Below are 20,922 nucleotides of genomic sequence, written 5' to 3' on the forward strand. Positions count from 1 at the left end.
ATGTACTGTTAGACACTGTTTCTCGTTCTCAGCTATTTCTGTAGAGGTTTCCTTAATTAAGATTACTGTAACTAGATCATAGGGACACTCATTATGTTGGCCAGCCCAGACAGATTGTGTGGCTTTTCCTGTGGTGGCCCTCTGAGCAGATGAAATACTTGATAGCCATTTTGGCACAGGTTTCCACATAACACAAAACTATGGGTGACATTCTAAATAAACACACACACCTGGTAGAGTGGCTCATTACCTGTGGACTACTAATAATTCATCATTGTGATGATCCTGATACCCAAGATTCTGTATCCCAGCATCAGGTGGATTCATGAAATGTCTAGGTTTTGCTGGGCTTCCATATTATCCAGGGCTCATGTGCGAATAATGACCAGTGACAGTACAAGGACTTTTCAGTTCCCTGATTTGATGCTTTGAGTAGTCTCTAAACTGCACATTTTTGTGCTGTGGCTTAGAGGATAGTGCATTGTGCTGTAGAAGAAGTGTGGAATGGAGATAATAGAGGCTTATCTGCCAGAAGGAAGTTGATATTGTTACACATATGGAAGTTGTTTGTGTGTCTTTGTAATTGTATGAAGCAGTAGTGGGATTGAGAGGCAGACCCATAATTAGATATGTAGTTTGTTTCATCTAGTATTCCCAGAGGACGTCCAGGGAAGGAGCAAAAGTGGCACTTTGTTTTGTCTTTTCTAGTTTACCTAGAGAAGTTCTTAGCCTTCATTTCTGCATAGTTGGATTAGATATGAGATTCTGTGTGGAACATAATTACTGAAAAAGGTGTGATTATGACAGCTTATTAGGTTATACAAGAATGTGGCACTGGCTTCACACTGGCTATCCTTAAGGTTTGCTTTTCCTAATTATTAAAAAAAATGAAGGATGTTTAAGAACTTGGGGAAGTCTATAACTGCCTAAAGAAAAACAGTTGCAGTCATTTGTGGATATGCCTTTTATTGTGTCAGTTGGGTTAAGTTTTCATATCAGGCATTTATGAGAATTTATGTGATGATAGTTTTTAGGTTACTCAGATGTTATTGCCATTGAATTCCCTTACAGGAAAAGTTGACACTGAGGGACATGGAAGGAAAGTAAGGTGATTGTAACAAGGCCAAACATGATGAGCAGAATCTTATTGGTATTAACTTTAAGATTCAGTTACATAAGTACCTGCTAACATTTGAGCCGTTCTGTCCTTTTTAAGTATTGCTTGCTAAAACTGCATCCTGTCTCTTCATCATGTTTTAAGTCACACTCGATTGAGATCTCTGGAGCAAGTGACTGTTGTTCCATTTGATTTGTGGATGTGCAGCATTTTCATTATTGCAGGGTCAGAAACTGCTCTCTAGGCCAGGCACAGGTCGCCTCTCAGCAGAAAGTACAGCGACAGAGCTTTCAGTCTATCCATATAGGTCATGCTTTGGAGTCCCTGAATACTCTTGGTGAGGAACCTGTGTGGTCTCTCCAGCTGCTGCAGATGTCTGGTGAGGTACATGCAAAAGGGAGCATTGTACTCTTATTTCTGATCTGATGAGGGTACAGTACAGAGAAGTTATAACATCCTTGGTCTTTGATGCGATGCCCTTACTTATGAGTTGGACAACGTAAAAGGCTTTCCTTACCACTGTGGATGCACGGTGATCAAAGTTTAGACTGCTATCAACTTGTGTTCCCAAGTCAAGCAGCACTAGCTTTGAGTATAGGGGGTGCTGCCTCTGTTGTAATTTACAGGGTCTACCTCTTTGCCAAAGGGGAAAACTATGCACTTTTTTGCATTTAGTTTTAGACTCTGGCTTTTGCACCAATCATGTGTCTGTGTTAACCCTTCCTGTAATATGCTAATATCTTTAAGGGACTCAGTGATTGCTCCCAGTTTGCAGTCATCTGTGAACTTGGTAAGCCAGAGTCCATCTTCTTTTGCCTTTACTTTCGAGACGTAGATTCCAAACAGTAGAGGGCCCAGCACAGAACTTTGTGGTATCCCACTGGTAACTGTTCTACTTGTAGAGGTGGAATCCCCACCTTTGACAGTATGGGTTCTGACAGTGAGCCATTTGGCTACCGATCTAGTAACATATGAGTTAATCTCCAGTTTTGTAATTTCTCAAAATCTTTTGGGTTTCTTATACCATAACGGGAATTGACCCCATTCCTAAGTCAAAGTATGATTAAAGTTCATGAAATTAGTATTATTTCAGTCTTTGATGTCAGCAAGAAGTGCTCCTTGCAGCACCTGCAGTGTGCCCAGCAATGATGACTCCTGCAATTCATACGGAGTTAGATGTATTGGTAACATCTTTTTTATAAGACCTGTTGCTTCTACTGCTATTGGAACTGACTGGGTATTTTCTTCCACATTGCTCTCATTTCTGCCTGCAAATCTTGATATTTTATGACTTTGTGTCTCTCTGTACGCAAGACACTGTAGTCATTGGGTGTAGCAATTTAATTGATCAGTGCTACTTTTGTCTTCTTTTCATGGACCACTATATCTGTTTTTCTCGCATCTATCTTTTGAAGTGTTGGTGATGGGTGATCCCGTGTGATGTAGGCTTCATCATTTTCTGTGATACTTTGTGGCTCGTGTTTTCAGTGTTTTTCAGCCACTTCAATACCATAATGTTTGCACAATCCCGGGTGCAACAGTCTTGCCACATTATGATTCCATTCAGTATACAGTCCTTCTGCCATTAGTATGTCACAGCCAGCAACAAGGTGTGTGACTGTTTCCAATTCCATTTTACAAAACCTACATTTGTCTGTTTCTCCCACGTGTTCAATGGACTTTGTAAACCAGCATGTCCGTAGCTCACTGCCTTGGGCTGCCAATATTAACCTTTCATCTTTTGGTTTGCATTTGCCTCTTCTTAACCACTCCTGCATTCGATCCTGATCAACATGAGGTTCTTCCAGAAGTTTTCTGTACTTGCAACTATATATATGCATTTTCCACATTTCCTGCCTTCTCATCTGATCCTTCACCTTACATTCTTTCTTTTGTTTTTTGGCACATTCAGTTGCTGCATGATTTTTATTTACTTCTGGTTTTGTTTCCATTCCTGCTTGACGCCAATATGCTTCTGCTAGACTAAGCAAGGAAGCCATCTTAGATTTATTCTCCTCGTGTTTCAAAACTTTCACTACATTTGGGTCTTGTGAGGTCAGCAGATATGTGTGCAGTCCCACAATTGCAGATTTATACATGTAATCAGTTCCAAGGAGGACCATCCCTCCTTCGTAATGGGGAATTTATAATCTTGGTATGCACTGTTATAAATCATTTGGCGAGCATGAAGCATCCTTCTTGTTTTCCTGTCATATCTGTCCAACATGTTTTGGGGCCAGTCAATCACTCCAAACCTGCAAGTTAAGACAGGAAGAGCAAATTGGTTTATAACTTGAATTTTGTTCCCAGATGTCAATGCTGTTTTCAAGATTAAATTTAAATCTTCTAAAATATTCCTTACTAAGTTTTATTCACATTTGTTCATGTTTTGTTGTTGATCCTTCATCAGTTCCCAAATATTTATGCACTCCGTCTTGCTCAAGTTTTTATATCACATTCTTGTCCCAAACTGAGGTTTTCTTGGTGCTACAGTTTTCTTGCTTTAAAGGTTGCTTTTGCATATTTATCAAGACCAAATGACAGTCTTATATTATCTGAAAAAGTTTTGACTATTGGCAGTTGTGCTTTCAGTTCCTCATCTGATGAGATGTACAGTTTTAAATCATCAACAAAGAGAAGATGAGAGGTCTTTACACTTTGCTGTTTTCTAGGATCCAAACTATACCGGTGGCCTTATCTATTTCGCTTAAAGGGGTTAAGGCAAGACAGAATAGCAGCAGTGACAAGGAGTCACCCTGGAATATCCCCCTTTGAATTTTTATCCCTGTAATAATAATTTGTTCTTTATCATGACTTAATTGCAAAGTGGTCTGCCACTGTTTCATGGTCACTATAATGTAATTGATCAGTGTAGGGTGTATGTTATACATTTGTAAGCACTCTTATGCATGAATGTGAGATACTATCAAATGCTTTTTTTGTAGTCAGTCCATGCCATACTTAGATTCATCCCCTTTTTACAGTTCTCCATTATGACTTTATTTAGCAACAGATGATCTTTTGTTCCATATGACTTTCTTTTATTACGCTTCTGTTCTATTGCCATGATTGAATTTTCTTCTAAATGACTAAATCCTGAGCTGGAATAGTTTCTCGATGTTACCTGAATGGGGGATTGTTTTTAAAGCCTTGGCTAAGTCAGGATAGGTGGTATGTACTTCTTTGCCTTCACCCAGGGCTTTGGTGATATTCTCAAAGAAGTCCACCAGGTTTAGTAAGCATGATCTACTTTTAAAGAAGCCAAGCTATGTCGGGTCAAGAGTTTGAAGGTTGCCTATGTCCTTATTGATAAGGTCTATAATGATTCTTTCCATGGCCTTGCAGATGAGGCTGGTTAGGCTTATGGGTATATAGTTCCCATGGTAGGTTGATGGACCCTCTTTATGCAAGGGGATTAAAGTTTATGTTCTCCACTCTGCCTGAATAAAGCCAGTGTTCAGGCTGTGGTTAAACAAAGTACCAAGTGGATCTGCTAGGTCATTTTTTTAGGTTGTTTAGAGAGCAGCCTCGGATGTTATCTGGTCCCATAGAGGCCGTGTTTTTGGCCTTGGAGAGCATAGATATGACCTGCTTATTGGAGATACTAGGGAGGGGACAGGTGTCAGTTATGTTTTGGGGTATGGCTGGTGAGAATGGGGGGGGGGTGACAGTTGTGCAAACTTTCAGCTAACAGGTTGGCAATTTCCTCAGGGTCAGTGTGAGTGGTACCATCCACTATAAATTTGGCACATAGCTGGGTATACCCGTTTAGATTTCAGATGTAGCTAAAGAATGCCTTATGGTTGTCTTTAGCTAGAGAAACTAATTTAACCTCGTAACTAGATTTAGAGGAATTTACCAGATAATCTGATTTTCTTGTTCAAGCTGTGGAGGGTATTCTTTCTCTGCAGACTAAGTTCTCTCTTGTTCTTAGATGTCAGTTTCTTTCTTTTGTTATATAACCTGTTTATACTTGAGGTCTACCATGGTGGCTTGTTGTTAGGTGAGGACGTGGTTTTGATCCTGTTGGGTACAGCAGTGTCAGTGCAGTTGTTTAAATGGTTAATACAGGGTGTTTGTGTACTCCTCTGTACAGGAGTCATTGTTGTGTGTTAGCAGGGGGTTTGAAACTTTTCAAACCGTTGCTTAATAGGCTATAGTTTGTTTTGGAGAAGTTTCTCATTTTTATTGCTCCTGTGGAGGTGTCATGTCTGATTGTTATTTCAAACGAGACAGATTTATGGTCTGACCATACTAGGAAGGGCAGAACACAGGGGGGAGTGTGGTGACACCCCCCCCCCATGTTGATGAGTACTAAGTCCAGAACATTTGAGCCCTTTGTGAGGGTGCAGACTAACTGTTCCAGAGAATTTGCATCAACAAAGTCCAGGAACCTCAGGGCAATTGAGCTTGTGCTTGTGTACGTCACCCACTCGATAGAAGAATAATTAAAATCTCCCATGACCAAGATGTTTGAAGCAAGTCCAGGTAGATGGTGCGCTGGGGACCTGTAGCTAGCAATTATGTGGGTGGGTGTTCTACCTATAGTTATTTGGATCTGGAGTAGCCCAAGGGAGTTGTACTGTTTAACCAGTCTCAATGTTTATTTTGATTTAATGAAGGTGGATACACCTCCACCTGTGGTTCTTTCACGCTTGTTTGAGGTCTGAATGTGTGGAAGGCATTGTAGCCTTGCATGGCTGGGGTGCTGTCTGCTATCTTGATCCAAGTCTCGGTGACTGCACAGACGCCAGCATCTTCCAAGGTGTGGAGAGCTTCTAGGGAGTGCAGTTTCCTGTTTAGACTCCCAGCATTAAGCAGCATAACTTTGGGTTTTCTGTAGTGGATTTTTTAATGTTGGAAGTTTTGTTGTTTTGGTATTGCCTAAAAAAGGCACTATGGGGGAGATAAGCATCTTTGCCAGTATTTGAAAGCCTAGAGGAGACAGGTGAAAACCATCTCTGGCAAAGCACCATGGCCTGTTGACCATGTCTTCCCAGGTTGACAGATACTGGATCGACACCAGAAGCTAAGCCAATTATTGAAGTCTGTTGAAGCCATGTCAATCACACTGGTTGGAGAAGTCATTTTTTTGTTTATATTGTAACATCTTGGGTGAAGGTAGAATGCTGATTAGGACTAGGGACATACCTGCCTGGGAGACATGATCTGAGAATTCAGTTAACCCCAATGTGTACTATGATATAGTCATAGTGTTAATTCTTGAGCGACTTGAGTGGGTGAGTGATTTGATGGATCCTGGCACCTGACCATGATTTTCTCCTTGTCCAGCCAAGTGAGGGGCACTCACTGTGGAATCTCCTGTGTCCAGGACATTTAGTTTTGAGATGTTCTACCTTAGGGGCTTATTCGCTGAGACACTTGTATGTGTGTGTGTCTGCGTGTAGTAGATTTTGGTTGTGCTCTAGTATGTGTGAGTTGTTTGCTTTAGGGAGATTGTTTGTCTTTTGGTAGGCTGTTGTGAGTACCTGTGGGTTTGTGTCGTGACTTTATCTTGTGTGAGAGGAGAGGTGTGTGTGCTGACAACCTGTTTGATGTCTTGTTTATTGTTACGTGAGAGGATTGATTCCACTTTCATAGTGTAGTTACATCTCTTATATACTGTATTTGTGTGCTGTAGGACAATTGGTTATCAGTATACATGAGGCAATTACTATGTTGATTCAGGATGCCCATGTCAATCACATTGGTTGGAGAAATGTTGGGAAACTGACTGTCCATTCTAGCATGTTAAACTGTAAGTACTGTTACGGGGTGAGCAAGTTAGATCAGGTTTTGCTGTAGGGTAGGGTTAGCAAACGGACTTATTCTATTGAGGATTAGGGATTAAAAAGTGTGGCGATGTTGCTTAGCGCTCAGCTGAGTTGCCCGCAGTTCATCAGGGATGCCTGGGGGGTTCCACTGACTGTTCTCTAAAGTTGTATCTAGGCATTTGTGTCTAACAGGGCACTGGTAACTCCTGTTGTATGGTGCACAGCTATGCGCAAACGTGAGGCTTAAATACAAGTGAATTTAAAAAGTTTTAATACAAACTGCCAATAGTAAAGCCCCATAACAGAGACTTTTTCAAGCAGTCCCCAACTGAGATGGGTCCTGAGCTACACATGTCTGCCACAAGGGTGCAGGGAGGCCATCTTAATGTAAGATGGCTGATTTTAGTGCTGAAGTGATACAAAACGGTCTAGATTCAGCAAGTCTAAATATAGCCTATACTATTTAACCTAGAAGTCAGTAGCAGTCACAGCAGGAAAAACAGTAAAAATGAAGCAGCAGTTCAGTAAAATACATTGCACAAAGGGTCTTAAATTATACTTATTTTTAGAAGATTTCACTGAATGCCTTGGATTTCTTTTTATATGCACTCCAGGCCTCTGGCTAAGAATGCCAAACTCTGAGCAGCTCCAGTAAACTGAGTGCAGACCCACACAAACATGAGGCTTAAATACAAGTGAATTTAAACAGTTTTACCACAAGCTACCAATAGGAAATCCCCATACAGAGCCGTATTCCAGCAATCTCCAACTCAGATGGGTCCTGGGCTATCCACTTCTGCCTTAACTCTGAGCACCTCCGGTAAATTGGGTAGAACATAAACCTTCCTATTGTAAAATAACTGGTATGGAGCCCAAGTGCATAAACCAGAACCAAGACACTTTCAGAATAACGGACGCAATAAAACTTCAACCAACAATTCCCAGCTCAGAAAAGTGTAGGCTATCCTCTCCTGCCACAACACTTCAGACTACAAACCTTCATACTGGAAAATAAGTGGATGTTCTTCATCTCACATTGCTGCAGTCCTTACATATGGGTAGTCTGCTGTCCTCGGTCGGCCCGAATACCAAAGTATTAGGCTGACGTCGGTCAAGGCGCTTAAAACTGACATCAGGACGTCAGGATACAAAAGCGCATGACCGACGTCATTTCCTCAGTCTTTTTTGCCGCATGGTCCGATGCAGAAGCAGCGTTGCAAGTGCCGTTCGGCGTTCTGAAATTTTTCGAATTCGGAGTTTCAGACCGAATCCAAGTTGGCTAAGTACCCCGTTGGGGATTATTTTGTTTTTTTCTTGCCTCAGTGTTTTACCGGATGTCAGAAAAAGTGAATAACTGTATTTCTTGTGGGAAACAGATACCGCATAGGGATTATCATTCTTTGTGTATTCCTTGTTTGGGGCCTGAGCACGACGTTGTTGGGTGTCGCTTTTGTGCTAGGTTCAATAAACGCACTATTAAGCGAAGGTTGGATTGTGCTAGGCTGGTCTTTGGGAAGCGGTGCAATTATAATATGCCGTCGGATTCTCCGGCGCCCGCTTCTGCGAAGAAGCGCAAAGACAAAACAGTTAAACCCAGGCAAGATGAGTCGTCCGTTCTGGACGCCGGTTCTTTAGAGGCTTCAGTGGAACCGGTGGTTCCGACGGAGACTTCTCTGGAGTCTCAGGGGGAGACTTTGATTTTGCAGGAGGTGGTCTCTCAGGAGGCAGGTCAGGCTGAAGGGGCTTCCCAAGTTACTGTACTCCCCTCCCTTCCTAGGGTGGTTAGGCCTTCTCCTTCTGTTTCCAAGGCTTCTCCCAGAGGCAGGCCAGTTTCAGCTTCTGTTGGTGCCACTCCTAGTTCAGCAGGGTCTGTGCCTAAGAAGCACATGCTTAAAATGGCAGAAGATTTAATTACTCTGATTAGAGGTTCTATGCCCCCTCCTGATGAGGCCTAGGGTGGAGCCAGAGTTGGGAAGTTTTGAGCAGGCTTCGGATATTTCAGAGTCTTCAGCTGAAGACTTGCAGGAGTATTCTCCTTATTCTGATTCTGATGCAGATGATTCCACTCCTTCTGCTTCTCCTCCAGAGGATTTTTCTTTTTCAGAGACACTTCATTCTATGAGGGAACATTTTAAGTGGGAAGGTCAGGACTTCTCTGATTCTAGGAAAAGGCTTAGGGAGTGTTTGCTGTTACCCCAGCATAGGCCCTTGGCTATACCCCCTGTTCTGGATGTTGTGGAAGATGTGTTTGCAGAGGCTTCACTTAATCCTGATTCTCTGCCTCCTGCTCCTGTTAAACCGGATAGGTATTACAGGGTGCCTGAGGCTCATAAATATCTTTATAAGAGTCCTAGGGCGGACCCAGAAACTATTAGTCAGGGACCTAAGGGTGTCAAGGCCTCTGTTGTAAAAATCTGGTTCCTCTAGATAAAGAAGCCAGAGCTTTGGATAGATGGGGAAAGAAGGTCTATACATCTTCTACCTTAGCTATGAGGGCTTTGAATTGCCACTTTCATATGTTGAAATATCAAAACTTTCTTCTTTCTCAATTGAAGTCTAAGGTGGATGCTCTGGCGGAAGGCATTGAGTGTAAAGAGTTGCAAGATTTGGTGCATGTCTCTGAACAAGTGGGTAAGCATTCATTACAGTGTGGTTTTGATGCTGTGCAGGCCTCGTCTAGGGTGGCTGCCACTGGCTCAGTTCTTCGCAGGCATGCCTGGTTAAAGGATCAGAATTTATCTGACCATGTTAAGACAAGGATTTTGGATGCTCCTTTGCAGTCTGATGTGTTGTTTGGTTCACCTGTGGAATCAGTCTTGAAGAAAATGGAAGACAAGGCTAAGTCTATGCAGGCTGTTAAGGATTTTTTGCAAGTTCAGCCTCCGAAGTTTAGTAGGAATTGGCCTGCTAAGGGGTGGACGTATCCTTCTTATGATTCTCAGTCTAGGGGTAGATCTAGACGTGGTAGGGGCAGAGCTCAGAGTTCTTTCAGGCCTAGAACAGGGAGTTCACCTGCACAATCTTCAGGTGAGGGCAGGGGCCAGTCCTTTCGTAAACAGGCCCAATGACCTACTTTTTCAGCTGCCAGATCCTTCTTGCCTGGCAGCACCTTTGGGAGGAAGGTTAGCACTCTTCAAGGAAAATTGGATGTTGATTACCCAAGACAAATGGGTATTGGATATCATACACCAGGGTTACAAGTTTTATTTCCATACCTTGCCTCCTTTCAAAGGCATGCCGGACGTTCCTCCTCAGCAAAGACTAGAGGCTCGCAAACAAAATTTCTCTACTACTTCAAATAGGGGCCATACAAACGGTTCCTCTGCCAGAAGTGGGCCTAGGATTTTATTCTCGCCTGTTTCTAGTACCAAAGAAAGGAAACACGTGGAGACCAATTTTGGATTTATCCATCCTCAACACATATCTGGACATTCCCAAGTTCAAAATGTTAACGTTACAACAGCTTTTACCTCTGCTGGGCAAAGATCACTGGATGGTGACTCTGGATCTCAAAGAGGCTTACCTTCATGTTCCTATCATGCCCAGTTGCAGGAAGTATCTGCGTTTTCGGGCTGGGACTTCACATTATCAGTTCTCTGCATTGCCCTTTGGCTTATCTACTGCGCCCAGAGTGTTCACGAAGGTTCTGGCTCCAGTGGTAGCTTTCTTCAGGCTGAGAGGAATACAGATCTACGATTGCCTGATACTGGCCCAAGAAAAGGACGAACTTCTTCATCATTTACAGTATGTGATGGCAGTGTTAAGATGCCTGGGGTATTCTGTGAACGAAATAAAGTCCAGTCTAGTACCCTCTCAGGACATGTGCTTTCTGGGTGTGAGACTGAATACAGCATCCCAGATGGCCTTTTTGACCCCGGACAAACAAAAGAATCTTTCTCTTTACTTCCACCAGTTGTCTCATCAGTCCAGGCTGACTGCAAGGACAGTCCTTCAAGCCTTGGGGTTCATGGCATCTTGTATTCTGGTACTTCCCAATGCCAAACTGCATATGAGGAAGCTACAATGGTATCTCAAGAATGTATGGACACAGCACTGCCAAGATTTGGACACTGTCATTCAAATAATACCTTGCATTCAAAAGGAATTTTTGTGGTGGGCTCAGGAATGTCACCTAAACAAGGGACTCTCTGTGACCCGGCCAGAGGCGAGTCAGATTTTAACGACAGATGCCTCAGACAAAGCTTGGGGAGCTCATCTAAATGGAAAATGGATACAAGACACGTGGCCTGCCAGACTTCAACATCTACATATCAACTTGAAGGAGATGTTAGCAGTCCAATTTGCATTGATAGCTTTCAAGGATTTACTTCTTCCAGGGCAGGTGTTGATTCAAACAGACAACACAACTGTCATGTGGTACATCAACAAGCAAGGGGGAACGCATTCTTATCCTCTATGCAGACAAGCAATGATTTTGTGGGAGACTGCTCTCAGTTTACAGCTAAATCTTCAGGGAAAGTTTCTGCCAGGAGCACAGAACTCCTTAGCAGATGTGTTGAGCAGACAAATTATGGATTCCCACGAGTGGAAATTGGATCCTCATGTATTCCAGAGGTTGACAGTGTTATGGGGAACTCCAGACATAGATCTGTTCGCTTCTCCACTAAATTACCAGCTGCCAAAGTTTTGCACAAAAAGGTTTCATCCCTCAGCTTGGAAAGTGGATGCTCTCTCATTCAATTGGAGCAATCTTCACGTGTATGCCTTTCCACCTCTGCCTCTCCTCCCAAAGGTACTGCTGAAGGTCAGACAGGACAAGCCAAACATGATTTTAATAGCTCCAGATTGGCCTCGACAGCACTGGTACCCATTACTGAGAAGTCTGGTACAGGAGCCTCCATGGCCTTTGCCTTGATTCCTCACCTGCTGTCTCAGGAGAACGGTCATTTACTCAATGTCAAACTTCATTCTCTACATCTGACAGCCTGGCATATTCTGGTTTAAACCCTGGAGGGTCTCAGCTTCCACAACAAGTTTTGAATGTTATTTTGGAGGCCAGAAGGCCTAGTACAAGGAAAGTTTACTCAGATAAATGGAGGAGATTTTTATTTTGGAGTACAGCAAAGGACTTTGATGTTTCTAAACCTAATTTAAGTGTGGCGCTTCAATACCTTACTGAGTTATTGGACAAAGGTTTGTCTTTCTCCTCTATAAAGGTTCATGCTGCAGCAATCTCTGCTCACTATGACTGTGACCCACCATTATTTTCTCAGCCTTTGTTTAAGCAATTCCTTAGAGGGGCAAAGAATATAAGACCCCCACGTAGAGCTCCTACTCCTGCTTGGGATCTCAATTTTGTGTTGGAGAAACTCACTCTACAACCTTTTGAGCCTGCAGCATCGGCAGAGTTGAAATATTTATCTTGGAAGACTGCTTTTTTGTTGGCCATTACCTCTGCGAAGGGTTTCTGAATTACAGGCCCTTATGGCAGTTGAGCCTTTCTTAATTTTCCACAAGGATAGGGTGTCTTTGCACTAACCCTTCTTTTATGCCTAAAGTGGTTTCTAGTGTGGCTTTAAACCAAACTATTCATTTGCCTACTTTTTATGCAAACCCCAAAATAGAGGGGAAAAGATTTTGCACACTTTGGATATTCACAGACAGTTGCGATATTATTTGAGCAGAACTAAAGGGTTCAGGCAGTCTCAGCAGTTGTTTGTTTCTTTTGCTTTGGGTTCTCAGGGCAAACCTGTTTCAAAACAAACTATTTCTAAGTGGATTGGTTTTGTATTGCTTTCTGTTATTCCCATCATGGTAAGGAGATTCCAGCTGGGATTAGGCCTCATTCCACTAGGGCTACTGCCACTTCTACAGCTTTTTAAGGGGTGGCTACTAAAGATATTTTGGAAGCAGCTACTTGGAGTTCAGTGCATACTTTCTCTAAGCATTACCACCTTCCACTTTACTCTAAATCTAGGGCTGGATTTGCAACTGCAATTTTACAAGGCATGTTGGCAGCTCCTAATGCTTTATAGTTTTGCCATCCTCCCTTACCTCTGCTTTGGGATTCTACCCATATGTAAGGACTGCAGCAATGTGAGATGAAGAACATAGTACAGTTTTGTACCTACCATAAATGTAGATGTTCAAGATCCACATTGCTGCAGTCCAATTTACCCTCCCTCCTTCCCTCTGTTGTTGAAGGTGGTGGTGTGGTTTGTGTTGTACATATTGTAAATATGGTTAGTGCACGGGTGGTTGGTTGGGTTTTGCTGGTTTTTGGCTTTGGCCTGTCTTGTTAGGGCCTTCTGACATCTGGGGCAAGAAAAGACTGAGGAAATGACGTTGGTCATGCGCTTTTGTACCCTGACGTCCTGATGTCAGTTTTAAGCGCCTTGACCGACGTCAGCCTAATACTTTGGTATTCGGGCCGACCGAGGACAGCGGACTACCCATATGTAAGGACTGCAGCAATGTGGATCTTCGAACATCTACATTTATGGTAGGTACAAAACTGTACTTTTGGAGCCCAAGTTTTTAAATCAGAACTGAAACACTTAGAATAACAGCCACAATAAGTCTTCACCAGCGATTCCCAGCTCAGAAGGGCAAAGGCTTCCCCCTCCTCCCAGAAGATTGTAGATCACAAACCTTAATGTAAAATAACTGGCCTTTCCAAAATCATAATTGTAGTAGGTGCAGGCAACTCAAAGCTACCAGCATTAAAAGTACAACAACAGTTGAGCGGATGGGTGGGAAAAATCAAATGCAGGCAGAGAACAGCAAGCAAGCCAAACAAGCACGCCAACTAAATAAAGATGCCTCCAAATATTGCTAGTTAAAATAAGGAATGCTATTTCTCAGCCCTTCCCTCTAATTAGCTAGATGTTATTCACGGTCTACAAAGGAATTATTTTCTAACTTTCTAACTGAAGCTAGCCAAGACCTCTTAAAACTCAAAAAGAACAAAAAACTTAAAAGCAAAACAAATGCAATATAAGAAAAAGATAAAAAATAGAAGTAACCGAACTTTAAATGAAAAACTTCAAAATCAAATGCAGGCAGAGATCAGCAATAGTCAGGCAGAGAACAACAAGTAAGCCAAACAAGCACTCCAGCGGGGTGGAGTTTTAGATAAGACTTGATTTTGTGTGATTGAAACTTACTTTTGGGTGCAATTGATATAAAAACATGTACATAACCATCCACCATAAGGCTTTAGATTGTTTCTTAGGTACCCAAAAGCCATTGTGTCTACGAGTTGGTTTAGTTTACCTTTCCACAGTTTTTTCACTTTTGACACAGCTGTATGTTTACATTGGTGGTGGTAAATAAAGTATGTTCACTTGTGGTTATGATAAAGTTTTTATGGGTGTCTCTGAGCTTAACTATACCCATGAACATTTCACTTTGCAAATCATATTAACTTTGCTTGTTATATTGATGACTTATTTTTGGCCTGTCAGTGTTGGGTCTATATTAGTTCACTGACGACACCTATTCATCAATACACATTCGGTGAAAATCATTTCTGCGATTCGCTGAATTTTCCAAGGGAAATGAAGTAGCTGGCCAGCTGCGCAACTTTGCCCTTTTCCACATTGTAGTGCGATCTCAGAGTTGGTATATGTAGTTGGGGGGTGTGGGGGACAAAGCCCCCAACTTGGGTAGGTTTGATTTAGTTAGTTATAGGTTCTGTTGTGCTACTGGGTAATTGTTTCATTGCCCTTGGAATTTTTCACACGAATCACGGAAATGATTTTCGATGAATGTGTTGATGAATACGTGTTAGTTGAAAATAACTTTCTGCGAAGTAATATAGACCCGTCAATTTTATGTGCAAGAATTTGAATTTTTTTCAATAATTTTCAGATAGTGTATTTTGTTTAGAATTCAGTGTGCGTTATTAATTTTTGTAGACAGGTAATCATGATAAATGTATTATCATTTGATGTGAAAAGAAGTAAGCTTGAAAAGTTTCTTGCAGAAAACAAGTTGTAATCCACCATATCTCATGCTTTCATTATAGTAAAACCCATCAGAATAGCAGTGAGACGAGACTTTTTGGAGACAGATGAATTAACTGGTAATACTTCTACTCTTTGCTTTCACTACTTGCCGGTCATCCATACCTCTCGGAGTCAATTGACTCAGTCATTCCCCTTCAATAGGACAAGGTTTGGCTGAGAGGGGGCATCATTCAGGCAACCATCCAAGGTAGTTTGTGTTGTCTTATTTTGTCCCGTTTCCCTTGTGCTTGCAGTGATGAGCTACTTGCAGGCAGCCAGATTGACAGTTCTGGGCAGTTCCTCCCCTGCTTCCCTGACGGCATATCCCAGAAGATGACCCATAGGCTATCATCCCTGGTCTCTGTCAGGGGCAGTCCTGAGCATGCAGTCCCCCTTCATCCCTGAGATAGGCAATTGGGCTTCACCCCTTTATTCCTGTTTCTGCCCTGCATAACTCCTTCAGTCCCAGGGCTACTAATCAAACCATAGCTGCCTGGGTAATGTTGCGCTATCCGTGTATAACCATGGTGCCATGTGTAGTACTTCAGTCCTCAAGAGTTTTATAATAAGACTAAATTTATGATGTATAGAGCTTGTTCAAAACTAGGACCTAGACTGCTTTATGGTCCTGCTCATTGTAGAATTAGAAACAGAAGAATTAAAATATTTCTTCAGAATCAGGATATTGTATTTTGTGGCAGAATTAAATGTTTGCTTGTTGCAGTTAAATTCCATTATTAAAGAGTACTGATGAATGTTGACTCATGCTACACTGTCAAGGGAATGTATTCCTTCTTATTTTAGTACTGCATTTTACAAAGGTCACAGTCTAACTAACCTGTTTGATACATGGCTGTTTTGTAAGTCCATATTGTGAGGTGAGAGTTGACAGCTCTTTTTGAAGGGAAAGATAACTCTCCTTGCAGTTAGTCAGCATCTTTGACCTTCTAGTCATTGGAAATATGTGTTTGTTTGTGTATGTTACATGTATTTATTTTTGTTAAATGGGGGAGACTGAGCCACATGGATCTTTTTCCAGACTCAGCCTGTGACCACTTTAAGTGACTTGTTCAGAGTCGCACAGTAAGCAAAAGAAGGCAAGGGAAATAAAATCCTAAACTACAGGAAACTGCTCACAAGCGGGTCATAACCCTAATCTTTAGTGATAACTGCCAAAGTAAAATTCAGACTAAGGATAGAACTGTGTATTGGTCGTCAGTTTTACTTGTGATTCTGCGACAAAGCTTACGTAGTGAAACCAACTGGAATTTTAGCACCAGGCATTGCAGGGATATTAGGAATAAAAGATGCCCTTAATTCTGTTGTACGGCACTTCTCTTTGTGCTGAAATGGTTTTATTATTTTTAGGTATAATAGTTTTATTTGGTATTTCAAGTACTGATAGGTTTGAGTCCGTTACTAAATTAGTTTTTATGAAAGAAAGAAAGAAAAGCTTTGTATGTATTGTTGTTTAACAAACTTCACTCAACTACATTAAAGAACTGGAAATATCTAAGATTAATTAGGTGATTGTTTTGTGATAGCTGCTGGTCTGTTATTTTAATAAACTCTTGATTTATACATTCAGGGTTTGTCAATTCCTTTCTCCTGTTGGTTTTCCTTTTTCTTCCACTCCTGAGGGATTCTGATTCAACTGATGAGAGTGAGGATTTGGATTGTGGGGAGGTATGCTTTCAGGTACCTTCCCCCACTCAAGAGCTGTTTACAGATCCTTCATACTAGCCTGTTCCAACCATATCAGGGTGCAGGAGGATCTGGTTGCCACAGAAGGTTAAAGAGCATATCAACATCAAGGACATTAAAGATGTTATCATGACTCTTCAGGCCTGCATTACCTTTGTACTCCAGGTCCACTCAGAGTTTTCACAGACAACGCTACTGTCATGTGGTACCTAAACAAACAGGCAGTAACAAAGTCTTACTGTCTTTGTAGACTACCTCTCATGGCGTGGGATTTTGCCATCTGACATCAAGTGATTCTTGAGGCAGTCCGTTTTCCTTCAGAAACAGTGTTGTGACAGACAGTCTGAGTAGATCCAGGGCAGATCCTCATGAGTGCATGCTTCACAGAGAGGTTTCTCTGGACATTGTCCATCAGTGGAGTACTCTTCAGGTAGATTTTTTTGCCTTTCCTTAGAACAGACAATTTCCTAAGTTTTGTTCCAGAGTGTCAAGTTCTCTGGATTGGAAATTGGATGCTCTGCCCTTTTCTTGGAAAAGGGTGCTCCTGTAACTATATTCCTCTTTTCTACTGTTGAGAAAGGTTCTACACAAATCACGTGGGACAGTTCCAAAATCTTGTTGATGACTCTCTCTTGGCCCAGATGGTATTGGTTTCTCCTCCTGTTTTTTTACCTAGCCAAGGGCAATCATCATAAGTTAACTCACAGCATGGATCTGCTCACACAGGACTAGGGCTCTCTCTTTCATCTAAGTCTTCATACAGTACGATTGACTCTCTAGGTGATAAGCTTTTGATTCCTTTTAGGCACCAGTTTTCTGAGGATGTGCTTCAGGTTTTACAAGAGACCAGAAAACTCGCTACTAGAAAATCTTGTGTTGTGAAGTAGAAAATATTTTTTGTGTGTCACAACAATGAACAAGACCCTCCTTTAATGGGTATTACTGCTGTTCTTTCTTATTTGTGTAAGTTGCTCAGCTCTGGTTTGGCATACCCTTTAGTTAAAGCACATTTTCCGGCCATTTCTGCTTGTCTGCCTCTGAATCCACCACTTTCCTGTAGGCTTGAGGATAAAGAGTTCCTAAATGGTGTCGTTCATATTAGGTCTCCAAGAAAACCAATTCTTGCTTCTTTTGACCTTTAGTTTTCTTCTTGAAAAATTGACTTGGCCAGCTTTTGAACCAGCAACTTCTTCATCCTTAAAACCCTGAACCAGGAAAACTGTCTTATTGGTGGCTCTGGCTTCTGCCAATAGAGTCTCTGACCTTCTGGCCCTTATGGCAGTACCTCTTTTTTTAGTTTTTCACAGAGATGGGGGTGTTGCATTTCTTCTTGTATGCCTAAAGTAGTCAATGTTGTGTTTTTAAATCAGTCCATCCATCCTTTTTCCCTTCTCAGAGTAGTATTGAGAGGATTCTCCATTCTTTGGATCACATAGACAGCTCCAATATTATTTGGACAAGACAGACACGTTAGGAAATCTGAGCAACTTTGTATTTCTTTTCAGGACAAGAAATTGGCTTTGACAGTTTCTAAGCACATCATTTCTTCTTGGATTTCTATAGCAGTTTCCTTTTGTTATACATTTTTTTTTGCTCAAAGAAAGTTTTTTTGATTATTTTTCATGGCAAACTGCTTTCTACGTCTGTTCTTGCTCATTATACTAGGACGGTTGTTTCTTCTGGAGGTTTTTTCAAGGGTCTTGATGTTAGATACATTTTGGAAGTTGCTACTTAATCTTCTGTGCATGGTTTTACTAAGCACTACAAGTTGTGATTTCTAGGGCCAGAGCAATTTTTGCTAGGCCCTTCTACCGTGTTTTATTTTTTTTTGGGGGGGGGGGTGTTCAGTTCCTTCCTCCTCCTCCCATCTTTTACAGTCATTCTAGTATTCTCCTTATTGTAAGGAATATTGCAACAGTGATTAAAGAAGGACATGATACAGCTCTGTAAGATATTACCATAGCAGCAGGTGTCCTACTTATCACAGTTGCAACATTCTGTCCTTCCTTCCCTTCTTCCTCATGTTGTTTTTTCCTTGTCCTTCTGGCCAAGGGGTATATTTTTCTTTCTTTCTGTATATCTGTGTGCACCATCTTTCTTTGCTTCCTCATTGGCTGCTCCTGTTCTCATGTGGCAGTTCACTTTTGAGGATTTGGCACTTGTATGTTGCTTATGTACCTTTATGCGCAAGATATAGGATATGCATCTGATGTTTGGCTTTTGGATGGTCCCTGGGCTTTGGAATGCTGGCTGGATATATGGCTGTCATCAGCAGGATATCACTATGTAAGGAATACTGCAACAGTGATAAGTAGGATGTCTATTATTATGGTAAGTTCTGGGACAACTGCACTTTCTAAGTGTTGGTAATTACTGACAACCAAGGAAAAAAATATTTGCCCTTTCAATTGCAGTCAGTTCTCCAGTATTAAGGGTCTTTGAATAGGAAGTGTTTAACATAAATTTATGCACCCCTGGCATTCTGCATCTTCCATGGGGATTTATTCACAATTTTACAATATTTTTGGATTGATCTTCTCAAATGAGGTAGAAAGAGCTTGCAAAACAACCTAGTATCAAGAAACAGTTTTAACAACTACAATCAGATTGTTTGTGGTCCCATTGCCGGATAGTGTCTCTGTTTCACAAGCTAGATTGTGATTGGATATGCTTACAAAGGCACATAAGTGCATTACTGAATTTTTGGAAAGGAGGTGTTTCCCCACAAGTTGATGACTGACATGAGTTATTTTTCCAGGATCTTATTAAAGACATCTAAATGAGTAGCTACATCCCCTTCCCAGATCTGGTCCAGGTTAATTACTGTGAATCCTGCAGAGACTTTTCACATCTTTGAATTGATCGTGTGCTATTGGTTTTACACTGCTTATCCTGTATCTTCTTTGTTGATGTTGCCAGCTATTTTTTTTCTTACCATAATCTGCTTCTTTGTCTAGAAACTTCAAGAAATTAAGTCTACTAACCAGATAGTGTCCAACTTAGGGACACTTCGAGATGATGATGGCAGGGAAGAGAGAGAGCTGGCACAAAAGGAGCTAAGGTCATTGAGACAAAAGCTAGAGCTCCAGGTAAGAACACATATGTCATTTCCAATTGCACTTTTCTGGATTTTATTTTCTTGTGTGATATTTCCATGGGAAAAAATGTATATTGACCTCAAACATACATTTTGGCAATGCAAGTCTGCTGGCACTTCTTTAGGTGCAACATGCATCTTCTGACACTCCTGCTTTTGTTTATTATGTACCACACATCTAGAACATGATAGCTAGGTGATGAGAGTCCATAGTGGTGAGCAATTTTAAGTGCTGTCTTTAGACTTATCCCTTTGACATGTCGAGCAGTACTTTGTTTTATTACTACTGTTTGCCACAATTTTAGCATTGCTTATTTTACTGCAGTGCAAGTTATGCAGTACTTGTTTTGCTTTTATATGTTTTGTACCCTGAGTTTTTGATAATACTTGTACCAGTGTTTAGGCGTTAACACATAAATAAACTTTTTATTTCGTGTTTATTTTTACATTTGTTAACCAGGAATGTGAGCTAGTTAGTTGACCCTTTTTCACCTACGCCAAAAGACAAAGAAATGCATAGAATGACAAAACATATATAAAATATTTTTGGTTGGTTGTGTTAATGAAGTATTTTGCTGATTGATTATGGGAGGGACATATTCTTGATGAGGAAGGGAAATGTTTATAGCTGTATGATGGGACAGTCTGTAGAAGATATTAGTTGTTTAAGAACTTTGTCCACTTGATTTTTTTTGTCTCTCTGTAATAGAGAGAGGCCAGATATTGATCCTTCCATTCACCCAGAAATTTTTATTTGAGCACTGTAGGTAAAGGATTGCCCTGAGGGCTTTTAATAGTGAAGTGTAGAGACAAAAGTGTTTTCCATTGGATACCCATTGGCATTAATGTAGATTTAGAAGAATTTATCGATTGTTGACCAACCATTTTGTTAGCTGATTAAAATTCTTCTGATGTGTGCTCTGCAGACTCTTAGTTGTGTCACTTGAGCTTAATAATAAAGTATTGTTAATGTAGTAATTACATTCTAAGTTAGGGATATTCAGGACAAGGTCATTGATAAATAACTGGGTGGAGTAATGGCCCCACCAGTGAGACATAAGTTCATAGATTGCTACCATGCAGTAGACCAATTAAACCTAGCCACTGGTACACCCAGCCTGTGGGACTCTACTAGTTAAGGTAGAGGTATATTATCATTTTTTATCAGAGACTGGCTGGAGGGACTAGTTAGGTTTACTTTGAACAATGTGATGATATCCATTAAAAATCTATATTAAGTTAATTATTATAAACACCTTT

The 20,922-nt window shown here is 41.2% G+C and overlaps 1 protein-coding gene across 2 annotated transcripts in view; it reads left to right on the top strand.

Annotated features, from left to right (window-relative positions):
• The window catches only part of DZIP1L (DAZ interacting zinc finger protein 1 like), a 1,070,134-nt gene that overhangs the window by 474,799 nt on the left and 574,413 nt on the right, over window positions 1-20,922 (top strand). For both annotated transcript variants that reach the window (XM_044070018.1, XM_044070019.1), the window contains exon 6: window positions 19,523-19,654. In XM_044070018.1, coding sequence (XP_043925953.1) covers window positions 19,523-19,654 — 132 coding nt within the window. The remainder of the gene's footprint in view (window positions 1-19,522; window positions 19,655-20,922) is intronic.

This window comes from Protopterus annectens, chromosome 4.part1 (assembly GCF_019279795.1).
Source record: "Protopterus annectens isolate FY-2018-M chromosome 4.part1, PAN1.0, whole genome shotgun sequence".
NCBI classification, from domain to species: domain Eukaryota; kingdom Metazoa; phylum Chordata; order Ceratodontiformes; family Protopteridae; genus Protopterus; species Protopterus annectens.